Source organism: Cebus imitator, unplaced genomic scaffold, assembly GCF_001604975.1.
Source record: "Cebus imitator isolate Cc_AM_T3 unplaced genomic scaffold, Cebus_imitator-1.0 Scaffold657, whole genome shotgun sequence".
Lineage (NCBI taxonomy): Eukaryota > Metazoa > Chordata > Mammalia > Primates > Cebidae > Cebus > Cebus imitator.
Window position 1 is genome coordinate 274,514 of NW_016107972.1, and position 18,516 is coordinate 293,029.

At 51.0% G+C, this 18,516-nt stretch overlaps 2 protein-coding genes across 6 annotated transcripts in view; both read left to right on the plus strand.

Annotated features, from left to right (window-relative positions):
* Nucleotides 1-12,311, plus strand: part of DLGAP3 (DLG associated protein 3) — a 66,134-nt gene extending 53,823 nt beyond the window's left edge. For all 4 annotated transcript variants that reach the window (XM_017518033.2, XM_037734715.1, XM_037734716.1 and 1 more), the window contains 4 exons: nt 4,656-5,140; nt 6,083-6,174; nt 6,481-6,624; nt 7,333-12,311. In XM_017518033.2, coding sequence (XP_017373522.1) covers nt 4,656-5,140; nt 6,083-6,174; nt 6,481-6,624; nt 7,333-7,551 — 940 coding nt within the window. In that variant the 3' untranslated portion in view covers nt 7,552-12,311. The remainder of the gene's footprint in view (nt 1-4,655; nt 5,141-6,082; nt 6,175-6,480; nt 6,625-7,332) is intronic.
* Nucleotides 12,312-13,767: 1,456 nt separating this feature from the next.
* On the plus strand, nt 13,768-18,240 carry SMIM12 (small integral membrane protein 12). 2 transcript variants are annotated; one of them, XM_017518035.2, is made up of 2 exons: nt 13,768-13,912; nt 17,309-18,240. In XM_017518035.2, the coding sequence occupies exon 2, from the start codon at nt 17,314-17,316 to the stop codon at nt 17,590-17,592; it is 279 nt and encodes a 92-aa protein (XP_017373524.1). In that variant the 5' UTR covers nt 13,768-13,912; nt 17,309-17,313; the 3' UTR covers nt 17,593-18,240. The 2 variants fall into 2 exon arrangements, with proteins under 2 accessions (XP_017373524.1, XP_017373525.1); XM_017518036.2 differs by lacking the exon at nt 13,768-13,912 and adding an exon at nt 16,805-16,878 and having other exon boundaries at nt 17,305-18,240.
* Nucleotides 18,241-18,516: the final 276 nt, after the last annotated feature.

The following is an 18,516-nucleotide window of genomic DNA, read 5'->3' on the forward strand; positions in this document are numbered from 1 at the left end:
GTTGGCCATGTTGGCCAGACTGGTCTTGAACTCCTGACCTCAGGTGATCAACCCATCTGGGCCTCCCAAAGTGCTGGGATTACGGGCATGAGCCACTGCGCCCGGCCAAATCTTTATTCAAAGTAGCCATACATGCAGCATAAAATGGTGGGGTTCTGTTACTAAGGGGGAAATGGAGAGTGGATGCTGAAAGATAGTTACTGCTTTCTACCATCCTTCCTTCCTTCCTTCCAACCAACCAACGTTCATGTGTGATGAACTGCCCTATTTAGTGAGGAGACAGTTATGCAAATAACCAGCCATGATACAATGTGATATGGAGTAGAAAAGAGGTTTTGTTCAAAGTGCTGTGGGAGAACAGATGGAAATGATCAACAGCAATCATAATAATTAATAACTACAATGCCCTAGCTGGGTTCTCAGTGCTACATTCCGATGAATGTGTTTGTCCAGCTCCCTTTCTTTTCAGTGAGAGCTGCAAACCATTTTGCTTCTCTAGAATAGCTAACACAATGGGCAAGCAGGGTGCTGTTCTGAGTTCTTTATGGATATTATCTCACAACAGTCTTATGAACTGCTACTATTATCATTCTCATTTACAGATGGGGAAATGAGGCACAAGCCACGGAGCCGGGTTTTGGACCTGGGCAAGGCTCCAGAGCACACGGGTTTAACCGCTCTGTTCTGCTGCCTCCCCTAAAGCTGCTCATTCTCATTCCTTTCCCTGCTCCCCAGACATCCCCAGCAGACAGCCACCGCCATCACCCACTTCACTGTGATGACTGGGGTCAACTGGTGGGACTTCTGTCCACTTCCAGGCCAACCCCCAGCTTACTTAGATCTCTTTCCCTTGTCCCCTCCACCAGTCCTGCCTTCATCTTAGGGGTCAACCTCCCTAAGCCTTGGTTTTTTCATCTACGAGTAGGACTGATACTAACACCCATACAGTGGAACTGTTCGTGAGGATTGATTGTTTATTCATGGAAAGTGCTTTCCTAGCACATACTAAGTGCTCAGAAGATGTTATTCTTTTTTATCCCCCTTATATCTGGTTCCTTGAATTATTGCCTCTCTCTTCTCTCTCTTCATTCAGTTTCTCTGTACAGGTTGTATTAATTTCCTATTCCTGCTGAAACAAATTATCATAAATTCAGTGATGGAAAACAATACATACTTATTATCTGGGGTCAGAGTCTCAATGGGGTTTCAAACTGGGCTCTGGAAGGCTCTGGGAAGAATCCATTTAGTCAGTTTCCAGTTAATAGAGGCTGTCTGCATTCCTTTGCCTGCAGCCTGCTTCTGCCTTCAAAGCCAGCAGTGGTGGGTTGAGTCCCTGTGTTGCATTATTCCAGCCTTGATTCTGTCGTTCCATCTTCTTCTCTGACTCTCCCACCTCCCTCTTTCATTTATAAAATGTGTTTACACCAGAATAATCCAGGAGAGTCTCTTCTTCTTAGTATCCTTAACTTCATCACATCTGCAATGCCCTTTTTGCCATGGAAGGTAACAGATTCACGGGTTCTGGGATTAGGATGTGGACCTCTTTGGTGGCCATGATTCTGCCTACAGGTTCTTTCCTCTTGGGATACAGCATGCGAGAAGCACCCGAAACAAAATATCCCTCTCGAACAGAACATTCTCTCTGTCTTCCTCCCTTCTCAGCCAGGCTCTTCGGGAGTTGCCTTGACTAGTTTCCTCCACCTCCTGACAACCTGCTGCAGTTGGCATCTGCCCCCACATTCCACCAAACCCACTCTTGCTTGGATCACTCGTGGTTTCCATATTGCCAAATCCGTGGGCACCTTTCATTCTTAACTGGCTGTGTTTTCCATGTTAGCTGCCCATTCGTTCATGACACCTGTCTGTCCCCTCACTGCTTTTATGTCACTTTCTGCTGGTTTTCTCCCTCTTCCTTTCCGGCTTAGACTCGTCTATGAGCGGCACCATCTCCACCTAACCCTGAAATGTCCATGCTCCCTGGGGTTTGGATCTTGGATCCGTTGTTCTTTTCTTGGGTGAGCTTGTCCCACACTGCTGGTTTTAAATGCCACCTGCCCAGGGATGAGCGACTCCCGCGTGTGCTGTACACATCTCTGGCTGCTGGCTGGGAGCGTTGGTGAGGACCGTGCTTCCGGTCATCCCATCGGCTCCTCCACTTCCTCAGTCTCCTTTGAGGCAGACATGTGAGAGAGCTCACTGAGGCAGTGACTTTCGAAGCATGAAGGCTGGGGCACTTGGTGCTTTTGTTCCCGGCTGTGTGGCTGTTTCCATCTCGATGGAATGTGATCCTCTCAGGACATCTTGGAGGACAGGTGGAAGGCAGCAGACACGGCAGTGCCAAAGGACAGAACTGTGTTTAGCAGGGGTGACAGGAAAGCACACAGGCGTGGCGGATCTTCAGGCACGTGTTTATTGGAGCAAACCCCTCCTTTATCTTTGCAGTTTGCAACGGCTGAAGCTCTGAAGGAGCCACAGGCTAACCAGTGCACAAAGGCACAAAAACATTCAAAGCAAGTCAGGGTGCATCCTAAGAGTACAGTTAGACACATAAGACTCTCACCAGAAAGAGAACAGCCTGCCCGAATGGCAGGAATGCCTCTGAAGCCAGGAGGGCTGCCGAGGGAAGTGTGGTACTCAGGAGTGGTCTTGGGGGCAGGGGGAGTGAAATAGGTGAAGCTGGATTTTAAGCAGGGAATGGACAAGGAGCTAGGAGGATGAAGGCAGGGGAGTAGCGGGTGCAAAGGCTTAAAGTCAGGATCACTTAGAGTCCATTCGGGGAACAGGAGCATGTGGGGGAGATGAGGTTGAAGAGGAGGACTGTGTCCAGGGTGTCAGGGCCTCAGATAATGCTGGCACAGGAAGTCTGAACTTTGTTTTGTTGGCAATAGGGGGCTGTTGAAGGGTTTTGAGCAGGGGAATGACTTGGCAGAGCTCAGCTTTAGGAAGACTATTCCAGTCTTGGGTGGACTGGGAAGGGCCCCAGATCTTAAAATATGCAAAATATAATTTTAGAGAGAGGAGCTACCTTGGCAATTACCAATCTGTTTCTATAATTGTATATATGTGTGTATTTTTAGATGTATATGTATGTGTATATTTATATCTAATATATATATTTTAAGTACATACACTATACACATTGGATGTCCTAGATGGAGGGTGAGTGACAAAGGCACACAGTGACAAAGCCAGCATTAGAACTCGGAGCTAACTCCTGGTCCCGTGCTCCTCCTTGGCAGGGTACCGAGTGGAGGCAGATGTAACTGAAAGGGGGCCAGTGTAATTGTCAAGGCAGATGGTGATGCAAGCCCTGCCCAGGGCAGGACAGGGCAGACACGGAGGGGAAGACTGTGTGGGAGGCAGTGAGGATATGTTCTCTCTCCTTTTCCCTCTCTGGGTGGGGGTTGGGACATAGGGCTCGTTGGAGACTGCACATGAGTGCATCTCTTCTTCCTGGGTCCTGCAGCATCCTTCTGGGCCTGGTTTCTATGGCAACAGGCTCCCAGCAGGCAGCCTGCCAGCTGGAGAGAAGTAGGCAGGCAAGGAGAGAAGGCCTGGGCAGCAAGAGAAAAGCTGAAGTTGCGGGGGTTGGGAAAGTCTCTTGGGGAGCTGTAGGGACCCCTTGAGCCGGCCCCACAATCCCTTCTGACCATGTAGGGGTGGAAGTAGCTCAGGACACACAGGTTTTTCTTTTGTGGTCCTTGAATTTCCAAACCTTGATCTTCTGTTTATCCCCCTATCTTCCACATCTCCTGACTCCCACTTCTTAAAAGTATTGCCTGGTCCCAACCTCATGCATCTTCCGGGGTCACTGACTTCTTCATAGAAAAGAACTCTGAACTCAGGAAAAAAACGAACGAGGCCAGTTGACCTTCTGGTTTGCATAAGATTTGCATATTATTAACTCAAAGACAAGAAATTTCCAGGCCCTATGTCATTCCCGCAAACAACTTAATTCAGCTCCACTGGCCCTGGCTCACTGTGTCTGGCCAGGCTCTGGGCTGAGCCATCAGGGTCCCTAGAGAAGTCCTCCCAGCTGCTGGCCCACTCCACCCCCAGCTGCTCCAAGGCATTTCTTCCTGTGACGTTCTAGCATCTGGTGCAGTGCCAAGTGCTTGGACTATGGAGCCCAGCAGGCCTGAGTCCAAATCCTGGCTCTGCTACTTAGAAGCTGCGTTGACTTAGTTTATTCATCTCTAGGTAGGGCTGAGGACACTCTAGTGCAGCTGGTGTAAACTAGCATAGACATAGCATTTGTTAAAATGTTGAAATACTTCTGCCTTCGCTGGTAAAGAGCCACCACCCTGGCTCCTCCCTGGCCTCTCTAGCCCACCCCACAGTCTAGCCCCTGCAGGGCACTGCTGCAGCATTTTGGTCTGTGTCTCCTCTGCCTGGTGTATGGCAGCATCTGCTCTGTCCATGGACAGAACTGGTTACTAAATAGTTTGAATATCACCCCTGTCTAGAGGCAGTGCAATAGGTAGGTATATTATGTACCTAGCTGTTGCAAGGACCAATATATTTAAAGTGTATAAAGTCTATCACTTTGTAGGTTCCCTTTCTCATTCCCTTCCTTTTTTTTCACTTGGGGTGGGGATGAGAGAGAGCTGGCATGAGCCTGGGCAATGGGGAATGACAGGCACCCCTCTCCCCAGGCGAGCAAGGTTCAAGCGCTCCAACAGCGTGACGGCTGGCGTGCAGGCAGACCTGGAGCTGGAGGGCCTGGCTGGCCTGGCCACGGTGGCCACAGAAGACAAGGCCCTGCAGTTTGGACGCTCCTTCCAGAGGCATGCCTCTGAGCCCCAGCCTGGGCCCCGGGCCCCCACCTACTCAGTCTTCCGCACAGTCCACACGCAGGGCCAGTGGGCCTACCGTGAGGGCTACCCACTGCCGTATGAGCCGCCGGCCACCGATGGGTCACCTGGTCCTGCCCCTGCCCCCACCCCTGGCCCTGGGGCCGGCCGCCGTGACTCCTGGATAGAGCGTGGTTCCCGTAGCCTCCCTGACTCAGGCCGTGCGTCCCCCTGCCCACGGGACGGCGAGTGGTTCATCAAGATGCTGCGGGCAGAAGTGGAGAAGCTGGAGCACTGGTGCCAGCAGATGGAGCGTGAGGCGGAGGACTATGAGCTACCCGAGGAGAGTGAGTCACAGCTCAGGAGACCCTGATGGGGTGACGGGGGCTGCAGTGTAACAGGAGGTCCCTTCAGCTGGTGCCTCACAGGTCCTCTGCACTGGAGCGTGGGGGTCAACACTGGCAGCAGGACATGCTGGGAGCTCTTGGAAGGGAGCATGGTGCACACAGTGCAGCTTTAGAGGCCAGGGCTGGGCTGTGGACCCTGCAGGCCAAAGGGCTGGGCCTTCTAAGGATGGCAGCTGGTCCAGATCACCAAGTTTATGGGGACTAAGGGAACTCCGTTCAGATCTGGACTGGAGTGGGGGTCTGGGTGGTGGGACCAGGATTACAGAGAGGGAGGCAGTTCCCAATGTCAGGTCCTGTCTGAGGCATAGATGAGGAGATTCAGCCAGGGAGACATGGTCCTGGCCTGAGGGAGAGCATGGCCCTTCCTATAAGTCGTATCTACTGGGAGACACAGTCTTACCTCAGAATATCCAAGTTGAAGGGAGTGACTAGGAAGATGTGTTACAGACATGAAATTACTTGGTCATTCTTAAAGGGCGCAGGACTCATGCATGCACTGGTGAGTGAGGAACAAAGCCCAGCCAATGGGTAGTCAGTGAGCTAAAGCCCTGGCCAGGGCCATAGCGCTAGGCTGGGGCTGGTCTCCTTCTGTTCTCTGACACCGGAGAGAGAAAGGATAAAGGAGGATGAGCACTCAAGAAATGTAGGTTGTATAAAGGAGGGAACGTCAGTGTCTGAGGATACAGTCTCCGTGCTCTATCCAGGTGTAGTAGAATAAGAACTGGTTAGGAACTTGAGGATGGGATGGGGCTGGGGCTGGAGGAGACTGATGGATAGACAGTGCCAAACGACTGAGGGGTCAGCATCATTCAGGGCAGAGTTCCTGGAGGCTGGGGAAGGAGAGGCATCATTTCCCTTCCTGAATTTCCCTCTGCTTTCTAGTCCTGGAGAAGATCCGCAGCGCTGTGGGCAGCACACAACTTCTCCTGTCCCAGAAGGTTCAGCAGTTCTTCCGGCTCTGTCAGCAAAGCATGGTGAGCACCTGTAGCAGTAGATCCTACCAGATATGTGTGACCCAGAGTGTGTGTGTGTGTGTGTGTGCCGGAGGTGTGTCCATGCCTGCAGGGCTGGCTGTGAGTCTCGTGCCTGGAGGTAGGACCAGGTGTTTGTGCACAAGACGGGGAGGCCTGGGCTCTTTCTTGTCCCCCTGTCCCCCAGCCCCCACCCACTCTCCCAGGCTGAGCTTCCTGGCAGTAAGGGTGGATAGGGCTTTCTCTTGTCCTGACTGGGGCTCAGACCTCCCTGACCGACCACTTTCCCTCCATCTCCCTCTGCTGCAGGATCCCACTGCGTTCCCTGTGCCCACCTTCCAGGACCTGGCGGGTTTCTGGGACCTCCTACAGCTCTCCATCGAGGATGTGACCCTCAAGTTCCTGGAGCTACAGCAACTCAAGGCCAACAGCTGGAAGCTCCTGGAGCCTAAGGTGGGGCTGGGGTCCCTTTAGGCAAAGAGTCCAGACTCTGGGAAACTCCCCTCCCCAGAGAGGTGGAGGGTGGGGCGAACAAGGGGGCAGGGGAAGGGACCCATGGCAGCAAGGGCAGCTTGGACAGGTGATAGGTGACCATCCCCTTCCAGAGTGACCACGCTCGTGGCCACTGCCACTTGCTTGGCCCCAGTGTTCATCACTGCTTGTGCTGAACCCCAAGGCTTCCTCAGCCGGGGCACGACTGCAGCTGGAGAGAGCAAAAGTAGACTTTACAGAAGGACAGACTGTCCTCAGTTCGGGCCTAGGCATCGAGGGCAGAACCTTGAGGGTCCCCTCAGCCGCCAGGTCGCTGGACTTTGTCTGCGATATGGTCCAGAGACCTGGAATGTGCACCCTCGGGGCGTAGCCTGGGTTGGGGAACGCCCTTCTCGGGACCTGGAGTGAAAACCCAGCTTTGATGCGAGCTGTTGAGAACGGCGCCACCAGGGGGCGCTCGAACGCGCCGCGCTTTGGTGGAAAACGTGGGGATTTGACCTTGTCGGAACAGGCGCACGTGGGGCTTCGGGTCACGGGATCCGAGGCTGAGCGCCATCGCGTTCGGAGCCCCGCGGTCGTCAGCGCTCCGGGTGCGGGGGACCGCGGGGGCGGGCACCGGGGTGTGGGGTGGTAAGGCGCCCCCGCTCAGCGCCGCCCTCTGCCCCGCAGGAGGAGAAGAAGGTCCCTCCGCCGATACCAAAGAAGCCCCTGCGGGGCCGGGGCGTGCCGGTGAAGGAGCGCTCCCTGGACTCCGTGGACAGGCAGCGGCAGGAAGCGCGCAAGCGGCTCCTGGCGGCCAAGCGCGCCGCTTCCTTCCGCCACAGCTCGGCCACCGAGAGTGCCGACAGCATCGAGATCTACATCCCCGAGGCCCAGACCAGGCTGTGACCGGTCCGGCCCGCCCAGCCCGGCCCGGGCCCGCGGTTCTCCACCCGTACTGTACACCCAGCGTCGAGGTCACTGTGAACGCGGGCCGCCCCGAGCGCCCGCCCCACCGGCACCGCACGCCCCGGCCCCCGGGCCCGTCACACTCTCGTGGGTTTTTTACCTTCCTGACCCCACGCGAAGGCGCCCGGGCTGGGCAGGGGGCCGTGCCTCTCCGCCCTGCGCCCCTCACCTGGATCCCCCGCCCACCTGGTCCGACGCTTTGTCCCCACCTCCTCCCCATGGGCACCATCTCTGCCATTCTTTCCCCCCACGGGCCAGGCGGGGCCGGGTCCCCCATCTGGGCTCTGCGTTCCCCCCCACCCCGCGGGGCTGGGCTTCGTGGGGATCAAGCTTCGTGGCTTTTTATGAAGAATCCTGAACCCCGCCTAGGAGCCTGCCCCACCCTCCCAGGGGCTCCATCCTCAGCCCTCAGCCCACCGGGCCCAGGGACCACGGTGGCTGGACCAACCCAGGACCAGGGCGCCTGGGCCTCTTCCCTTTCCCAGCGGCTGGGGAGGGGAGATGGGGGCTTCCCCTCACCACACCTGTGGCTATTCCCACATCCCCTTGAGTATCCCAGGAAAAATAAAACGGCAGAACTGCACTTGAGCCAGCTGCTCTCTCCAGAAGAGGCCACCTCCGTCCCGTGTGTGGGAGGACGGGGGTGAAGGGAGAAGGGTCCGGGAGCCCACTCTCTTGGTTTGGAGACAGCAGGGGTTGCCTGGGCTCCTCCCAGGGATGGGCTAGCTGGTGGAAAGGAGATTCGGCCCCTGGTGCCCACAGTAAGAACCTGAACCCTCCTGCAAGGGCCCAGGTGGGGTGAAGAGGGGGAGGATGTCCATTTTCCTGCTCTCCCTGTTTCAGCGTTTTCCATTCTGCCTCCCAGTCCCCAGGGGTCCCCCAGAGAGGGAAGCCTGGAGCTCGCCCAGCACACTGCATGTGCTCAATAAACTGGGAGTGTGGTTATTGTTAGGCATGGACAAATACAGGTTTCTCTTCCCCTAGGGGCACACTGTTCCTTCTGCTCCAGTCATTCCTCATCAGCAGAAAAACTTCAGGCCTGCCACATTTTCTGATGCCTCCTATGGGTGGGCACCTTGGTGGGGGCTGGTGTGGGGGAGCAGGAAGTACAAATAACCAAGCTTTCCTGGGAAGCCAAATGGCAACCAGAACCTAGTGTCGATGGCTTTATTGAGTGGTCAATGTGGGTCAGGCAAGGGGTGAGTGCTTTACATGAATGTGGCTGGTCCTTACAACAGATGAGAAAGCCGAAGCTCAGGGCAGGTTACACGACCTGTCCGAGGTCAAATGCCAAATCATGAGATTTTAGCTCTGCAGCCTTCTTAGACCAGAGAGGGCTGTTGGCAGTCTCCACCCAGAAAGCCCCTTTCCACTCCTTGAGCAGTCCTTTGGGTTGGTGTATCACCTCCAGGCAGGAGGAAAAGCCTTCAGTGTTGGCTGCTTTTCTGGGCCACACTGGATCCGCTAATTCTTCTCATTCGTTTATGTGGCACTCATTTATCGCTTTCAGGCACCACAGGGATAGCCCTGAACAAGGTGTAGTTTCTACCCTGAATGGAGCTTATTATGGTGGTATGGGAAAAATAGAGAAGTAAGCAGGCAGTTAAAATACAGGAGTGAGTGCCAGAAAGATGATGAGGGGTTAGCTGCTGAAGGAGGGCCAGGGCTGGGGAGAATGTTCCAAGATCAGGGAACAGCTGTGCAAAGGCCTGGAGGACGAAGAGACATTGGGAGCACAGAGACTTGATCATATCCGTGTTTGGGTCTCATTGAGGAGGATGGCCTGGGTCTTGTGGGCTGTAGGGAGCCAGAGGAGGGTTTTGAACAGAAGAGTGGCATGAATGATTTATAGACTGGTTTGGTAGATGACTTCTGAAAAGCAAGAGATGGTTCACACACACACTCATGTGAGCTGGAAGGTGAGGAGGGCTCTAATGGGACCTGAATTCCCAAAAGCAATCAGCTTGGAGCTGATCTCATACAGACTCCTGAGCCTGGTCCAAGACTTAGTGAATAGACTCTGCCCTCCAATAAGTTTTTAACAAGTGCTCCACAAGATCCTGAGCAGCCAGGTTTGGGAAGACTTAAATTGGATGACTGTCCAAAAGTCTCCGATAGAAGTAAACTGGGTCAGTTTACTTCACTAAGATTGTTTTATCATCTCTAAAATTGGGACATGGGTGAGGTCTGAACTCAGAGCAATGCTGTAAAACAGGTGTCGTTATCACCCCCATTTACAGATGAGGAAACTGGGACTTGGAGAGGTTTAAACAGCTTACCTCAAACCATGAAGCCAGGAAGTGGCTGAGTCTGAGTTTAACCCTTTACATTATACAGCATTTAATGGGTCTATGACTTTTCTCAGAAACAGCCAGGTTTCCCAGGATTGTGAGGTATATGAGAGAGGGCACAAAGGAACAGGTCAGCACCTGCAACTCTGTGGTCATCCTGCTGCAGACATGATGTCTAAAATCTCCCCAGCTGGGGCTGGTGTGCATGAGTCTCCTTTGGTTCTTGTGGCCTAGGTAGTTATGCTGAGCCCCATAGATGAGTTGAAGATTAGATCCAGTCCTTTTGCTTGAGTTGCTTATAGTCTGGCCATGACCAGGCACATAAACAGAAAGTTATGGTGCAAAGGGAGGCCTGCTTTCCCAGAAGGGCCGAGGGATTGAGAGGAGAGAGCCTCCAGCAACCAGGGTGTCTTAATCCGTTTTGTGCTGCGATAATAGAATACCACAGAGTGGGTAACTTATAATAAACAGGTATTTATTGGCTCACAGTTCTGGGGGCTGGGAAATTCAATGTCACGGTGCTGGCATCCTTTGAGGGCCTTCTTGCTGTGTCATCCCATGGCAGAAGTTGAGCAGGCAAGAGAGGGAGTTGAACTTGCCCTTGTATAAGGGCATTAATTCCACTCTTGAGAGTGCAGCCCTCATGGCCTAATAACCTCTTAAAGGTCTCGCTTCTTAATACTTACGATGACAAATTTCAGCATAAGTTTTGGAGGGTACAACCATAGCACAGGTAGTCTGGGAAAGCTTTCTGCCTTATGAACTGGATCTTGCAGGATGAATTAGCATTTTGCAGTCAAGGAAGAGAAGGGAGAAATTCATTTCAGGCCAAGGGACCAGCCCGGGCAAAGCCATGGAAGCACGTGTGTTGGGAATGAAAGCATAGGCTGGAGAGGGTGACAGGTGATGGTGGCTGGAGAGGGCGTGGAGGAGATATGGCCAGAAGGGACCAATATAGAGTTGGTGATTGGGGGCTAAGATGGAGACCTCATAGTTTTATTTGAAAGATAAAACTATGGTCAACAGAATGGAAATGCACTGGCGGGGGCAACAAGATGGCAGGGAGACCTTTGAGGGAGCTGCTAAAGTGGTCCAGGTAAGAGAGAATGATGTTGACTTTGAGAGACATTTAGGAGGCATAGCTGCCGTAAGCTGGATCTGGGGAATAATGCAAAGATGGGACGCCTTGAAGGTGTCACTCAGATTTCTGGCTTAATGAATGAGTAAAGCCACGAATGGACATAGGACATTACAGAAGGAGCAATACAGTTTGGAAATACTTAACATGTCAATAACCATTTACTGAGCACTGAGAAGGTGCAAACTACTATGCCAAGCACTTTATACACGTTTAGATTGATTTAATACAGCAACCCTAGGGGCGGGTACTATTGTCTTTTTTTTTAAAACAAAGAGTGTAAATAGCTTTTCTGAGATTAGCAGACAAGAGTCAGGATTTGAACCCATGGCTATCTGATTTCTAAGTCTATGCTCCTGAGCCCCTCAGCACTTCTGCTTGAGGGAACCGCTAGCCATGACTCAAGATTCAGCTCAAGGCCTGGTTCCTCTAGGGAGCCTTCCCTGAACCTTCCTGTGGCCGGGCTGAAGATCCTCTTCTGTGCTGCGTGTGTATACTTCTGTCATCACATTTCTTACACTCTGTTGACATTTTGTAGACCCATCTGTTTCTTTAGTCAGAGAACTCCGGAGGCAGGTTGGTCCCAGTCATTTTTGCATCCCCAATGCCTAGCACATGATTGGCTGACCGAATGCCAGTTCCTCTGGGCAGTTCTGTTCCCTTCTCCTCTCCACATATTCAATTAGTGCACAGGTTCTGCTAACAATGGTCTCCTAAATATTTCTTTGTACTGTTGGGGCTCGGAAAGCAATACCCCAAAGATTGGCGCTTTGACATGCTGAGAGGCCTTCGAAGCTGCCTCAGAATCAAGGTCCCTCTAACCTTGTTTCCCAAGTACAGGGAGGGACTCTCTGGAATTTCCTAATCTGATCAAGAAAACCTCTTTCCAAAAAAAAAAAAAACAAAATTGCCTTCCTCCCCTCTCCGAAATCTCATCTGTCTCTGAAAAGAAGACTGAGGAAGGCAACCACACCTGGATGGATTTTTTACAAGATGATGCCTGCTTCTTGGGCTCATTCAAATTCTAAAGAGAATCATTTACAAGTGAATTTCTGTCCATTTTTTCCTCTCTAAGAATCACTTAGGGCCCTCAAAAGAATTGTCTATATCCTCCGTCTCTCCCCTTCCCCTGTGAAAAAGGGTGTATAAGCTTCTGTACCCCATTGGGTTATTGGGTAACCATTCTCCTGTGACCCCTTCCCTTCCCGGCCACCCCACCCCCCGTGCTATGCACGTTAAAATAAAATTTTGTATGTCTTTTCTCCTATTAATCTGCCTTTTGTCAGTTGATTTTCAGTGAACCTTGGCTTGTACATTACTGTTCCCTTTTCTCCGTCTTCGCTTCCAGAGCTTAGCTTTGAGCTTTTTGAGATAATAGAGGAAGGGTATCTAACGTGATAAGCAGTCTATGTATGAGGCTTCCTATGGAGGTCACCCTTAAGCTTGAAAATTGTGCCAGAGCACAGTTTGGCATAGTAAAGAAAGGTGGGAAGGGCACTTCATGGCCAGGCACGATGGCTCACACCTGTAATCCCAGCACTTTGGGAGGCTGAGGCGGGCAGACTGATTGAGTTTGAGACCAGCCTGGCAACATGGTAAAACCCGGTCTCTACAAAAAGCACAAAAATTAGCCGGGCCTGGTGATGTGCATCTCTGGTCACAGTTACTGGGAAGGCTGAAGTGGGAGTCACTTGAGCCCAGGAGGTCGAGGCTGCAGTAAGCTATGATTGTGCCACTGCACTCCAGCCTGGGCGACAGAGCAAGATCCTGTTTGAAAAAAAAAAAAGGTGGAAAGGACACTTTAGGTAGATGAAAAAGCATCAGGAAGGCACTGAGGTGTGAAACAGTGTGGCCTGCTGGGTTTAGTATGTGCTAGTAAAATAAATACGCAGGCTGAGATTAGTGGGATGAGGGTGGGAAGGGCCCTCCTGTGGGGGCATCAAGAAGCTTGAACTTTGGGACTTTTCTGTATATAATTAAATTGATGTTTATGTAGGGTACAGAGGGGACACAGAGGAGGAAGTGAATACCTGTACTCCAGAGGTCATTTAAGACTTAGGTTTTACTATATTTCAATTATTTTTAGACTAACAATAGCCACATTTATTTTCCTGCTGGCTGTGTGCCTGGCACAGTACTTTACAAATATGTTATCTAACCCTCACATCATCCCTGCGAAATGGATCTTATTACCTCTACACAGAAGGGGAAGCCTCAAACAGGTTAATAATATTCCCAAGGTCACTAGAAAGCTAGTCCAGATCCCAAGAGGCCTATCCTGACCAACAGGGTGAAAACCCATGTCTACTAAAAATACAAAAATTAGCTGGGCGTGGTGGCGTGCCCCTGTAGTCCCAGCTACTCGGGAGGCTGAGGCAGAAGAATCTCTTGAACTCGGGAGGCAGAGGCTGCAGTGAGCCGAGATCGCGCCACTGCACTCCAGCCTGGACCACAGAGCAAGACTTCGTTTAAAAAAAAAAACAGCTTCTTGAGGTCAGGGACCATGTCTTTTGTTTCTGTGTGCCCAGACCTAGGTCTTAGAAGATGCCTAGTACACATCAGTTGAAAAAAATAACTGGATTATCTTTCACTTTTTCCACGCAGAAAGCATGTGGCAACATCGCTGAGAAGCCTCCAGGCCACCAGGGGGCGCGAAGTCCATCTCAGCGCAGCGAGGTCCGGTTGCGGACGCCTAGCTTCCTTCCGTTCTTTGGCTAAAGTTCAGCCAATCCCTGCGCTCCCAGAGGGCCAACGGCCAGTGGGCAGGGTCACAGGGCAAGGTCCCGCGGGCCGCTGGGAGCTGCGACTTCCGTGCTCCCGGCGAGCCGGCGGAGAGCGGGGGCCGCGCTGGGGAGTGTGGGCTGGGCCACAGGTGAGCGCGCGGTCCCGGCGAGCAGGTCTTGTCAGCCCAGGCCCGTAACCTCTGAGTTATGGGAGGAGTGATCGCTAGGGTCCACCCCGGTCCCGGCCAGGCGTGACGACCCCCTCTTTTGCGGGTGTTCTGGTACCAAGTCTCGGAGCCCAGCTGGTCCGCTGCAGGCAGGGCTTCTCGGCACCTCAATGAGGATGGACGTTGATGAGGCCATGAATGAGGTGGGCTAGGGGCAGGGGACCGGCAGCCCCAGGGAAGGGAGAAGGGTAGCCAGTTGGACCCTGACCTCATTTGCGCTCCCATCCCTGGAGTGCGCTCGAGTGACTGTCAGGGTTAATTCTTCCGGCATCTCAGGCCTCCTCTGTCCTTGTTAGCAGTTCTTTAATGTGGGACGACGGCTCTGGCCTCGTTGGGCCTCCAGGCACCCAACTGGGGCAGATTTCCCAGCAACCCAGTTGACCTTTACTGGATGCTTTTGGCACACTTCCTCCATGCCGGGCTGGAGATATGCGTCACAGTATTTTTCACTTTTGTCTCTTTCATTGTGATACCCTGGGGATGACTATGATGGAGTCTCTAGGTTTTTGTAATCAGCAAAGGCATCTGTTATGTTCTTGCTACCTTTTGGGGGAGTGGGTGGAGGATGTGATTTTACACTAGGGAGTTGTTTGGACTGTCATTCATTTGTTCAACAGACCTTTTTTGGGCACTCTGCCAGGCATGGTAGGAGAGGTGCAGGGATGGACAGGGCACAATGGGGACAGACAGACATGGCTCTTGCCCTTTTGGAGCTTAAAGTGTCTTGAGAAATGCAAACAGGTTAAGTCAGCACCGCGCCTGACACAGAGCAAGTGGTTATAAGTGTTGAATAAAGGAATTAATTGACTTATTTGGGAATGATAGAATGTGAGCAGGCCGGTAAAGAGCGACTTTATGCTGCCTGTGAGAGTTGTGATCTCATGCTCGATATGTTTTAAGACAAAATTTGGAAATCTGAATGGACAATTGCTATTTAGGGAAAACATTTACATATACAGAGGACTTGCTTTAAAGGTGGGAAATAAAACAGAGAAGTATTAGGTTTGGGATTCTTTAGAGGTGCCTCTTGTAACTACTGCTATATCTCAGAATTTCACAAATCCCTGAGTATAATCTTGGAGTCTGGGAAAAAGGAGCACTTCTAGGTAATGAAATGCCAGGCTGATGGGAATAAACTGTAGGAGCTCTCTCTCAGTCCAGAATTTGGTCAGAAATCATATACCTCTGCAGTGTGTTCTTCCCACTAGAAAGAGTGTAGGCTTTTAAGTTGGAGAGGCCTGGGTTCAAAATCAGTGGCTCTATCTCTTCTGGTGATCTTGGGTAAGTACCCCAAAAATGTCTGTGAGCCTTTGTGGCTTAACTAGAGTCTGGCCTAATTATTCCTACATCATAAAGGTGTTATGAGGATCAGAGGATGATTAGTGTGTGAATTGTCATCATAGTGCCTGGTGCTAAGACAATAAGGAGCGGAATCTTGGAGCTGCTGCAGTTTTTTTTTTTTTTTTTTTTTTTAATTTCATGATAACTCCCTTATTCCAGGGGTCCCCAGTCCCCTGGGGCACAGACCAGGGGTGGTCTTCAGCCCATTAGGAACTGGACTACACAGCAGGAGGTGAGTGTTGAGCGGTGGGTGAGCTGGGAAGCATTACCGCCTGAGCTTCATCTTCTGGTTAAATCGGCAGCAGTATTATAGTCCTACAGGAGTGCAAACCCTATTGTGAACTGCGCATGCGAAGATCTAGGTTGCATGCTTCTTATGAGAATCTAATGCCTGATGATCTGGGCTGGAACAGTTTCATCCCGAAACCATCCCTCTCCACCTCTCATCCATGGAAAAATTGTCTTCCACGAAACTGGTCCCTGGCACCAAATAGGTTGGGGACTGCTGCCTTATAGTGTTAGGTCCAGAGAACACTGGGATTCTTTCAAAGAGAATTAGAACCAAAGAAAGAGGGGGAGAGTCATCTTATCCTTGGTGAGGTTTCGATTGTTTTCTTTAGATCAGAGATAGCAGTGTTGGAGAAATACCTATGGGGGCATCGACAAAGATTTTTTAGTTGATACTTTTGGGGCAAGTTACTTAACCCTCTGATAGTGGGTTAAGTATCTACCTCACATGGTGGACATGAGGATTAAGAGAGAGAGTGTATACCAAGCGCCTAGCTGATGGCCTAGCATGTAATAAGTGCTCAATAAATGGCAGCTGTGTTATAACTGTGAATGAGCTTTGATAATTGATAACGGTAATAATCATTTCAGCCTGAATAGTCATTAGAGTGACCCAATTTTTGTGTTTTTACATTACTTCAGTATTGGACTACTTCATTTCAGGAGTCCCTGAGGCAATTCACTCTGTCCCCCTCAACTGTACATGGCTTGTACTGTGGTTTTTTTTTTTTGCAGAAAATCTTCGAGTCTTATGTTGTCCAGAGTATGTATAATGATTTGTAATATTTTCAGGAGCTTTTTATGTCAATACGAGGGTATGCGTTTGGTTGAAGATAGGATTTTTTTTTTTTTTCCTTGAGACAGAATCTCATTCTGTCGCCCAGGCTGGAGTGCAGTGGCATGATCTCAGCTCACTGCAACCTCTGCCTCCCAGGTTCAAGCGATTCTCCTGCCTCAGCCCCCTAAGTAATAAGGATTATAAGCCTCCTAAAGTTCTGGGATTACAGGCATGAGCCACTGTCTTCAGCCAAGATAGGATATTTTGAAAGTGGTTTAGTTAGCCAGATTTGTAACGTATAGGTTTGTCTCATTGTTGGAAAAGCCAGGTTCAGAATAGGATAAAACAGTTATCTGTTTACCTGAAATCCAGGATAATTAGGTAATGCATTATGGATGTGACTGTTTCAATATACTCCTTATGCTTTACATGAAGAAAAGGAACTACTTTTCATATTGTGGAACCAGGAGATTCATCGTAGAATTGTGTGTCATGGGGAAAAGGTGGCTGGCTGCACTCATGGAGAAACTTCATAGAGCAGAGGAAGGCTGCTTTTCCCCGTCTTGAAATGCTGGCAAACTAGAGGGAGGGCCTGGGGTCAGCTGTAGACTTGAAGCCCTATTAGGTAAGGCTCAGAGGTCCCCTTGTGAGGAACATTGTCTTATATTGGTGCACATGTGTCAAAGAGTACAGTCAATAAAATGGAGATTCTTCCTTCTTCCCTAACAAGGGAATCTTTTGAAATTTCTTAGATTATTTCAGGGACCGTCCTCTCGCATTGCTCTGCACAGGACTGGGTGCTCAGTAAATTGGGCCAGGCTGCCTGGTGAGTGGAGAGCCCCAGTGGGTTGCTCTTATTTGGTGGGAGAGGATGCTGGGTTCTCTCTAATGCACCTTGTGCTCTTCTGCAGATGTCATGTGGCCTGTGTTTTGGACCGCGGTTCGTACCTATGCTCCCTATGTTACATTCCCTGTCGCCTTCGTGGTTGGGGCTGTGGGCTACCACCTGGAATGGTTCATCAGGGGAAAGGACCCCCAGCCTGCGGAGGAGGAAAAGAGCATCTCAGAGCGCCGGGAGGATCGCAAGCTGGATGAGCTTCTAGGCAAGGACCACACCCAGGTGGTGAGCCTTAAGGACAAGCTAGAATTTGCCCCAAAAGCTGTGCTGAACAGAAACCGCCCAGAGAAGAATTAATGGAGGACACAGGGCCCTGTGGTCCTACTGTGGCCTGTGACTGGTCCTGCTATCATGTCCACCCAGCCCCAGAACCCACATCTGATTGGCTTTGTTGCATATTCTGGCCCCTCCCATACCGCACAGCCATACAAGTACTGGCTGCTCCTTGATGGCCAGGCAGACCCAGCAGCTGCCGAAGGGACATTGAAGAGGAAGGCCGCATCTGTTGTGTGGTGGCCACAAGCACTCGGGCGTCTGAGTTTACTGGTGCACTGCTGGGAGGAGCGTTATGAGATGAACGTTGGCTATCAGTCTCCATGGGCAGGCGGCTTGGCCTCGAGTGGGAATGGCTGGGATTTGGGTGTTGCCTTTAGGAGGGATACCTGCATGTCTAGTTCCAGTCTGCACTGGGAAGAATTCAAATATGCACCTGGCTCCCTTCACTATTTTGCCCTATCCTTTGTGCTCATTCTTACTGAAATCTGTCTTGTCAGCTCAGGAATAGGAATCCCCAGGGAAGGAAAGCATTTTTCTGTTCTGGGAAGCCCAGACTTTGGGGCAGGGCCAAACATGTGCCTGGTGAATTTGCTTGAAAACCATCACTGTCTTCTACCCTCATCACTGTATAGTGCAAAACTTGATTAAAGTGGTATCTGAGAACCATAATGATCGAATCCTATCATCCAGATGGTATTTGGGGGTCTTAGGAGTCAGGCAAGTACAGGCATTTTAGAGCAGGATAAGATTGGTACTAAAGGGTGCCAAGGAGCCCTGGAAACTGCTTTACTAGGATAGTTGCACTGAATCCTGGAGGCACAGATTCCCAAGAACCTTTTACCATCATTACAGTTGACTGTAGCACCTTCAAGCCTAAATGGAAGTAGACCACACACACACACGCTTTTCCCTATAAAAGTATTATATGCACATTCAAGAAAATTT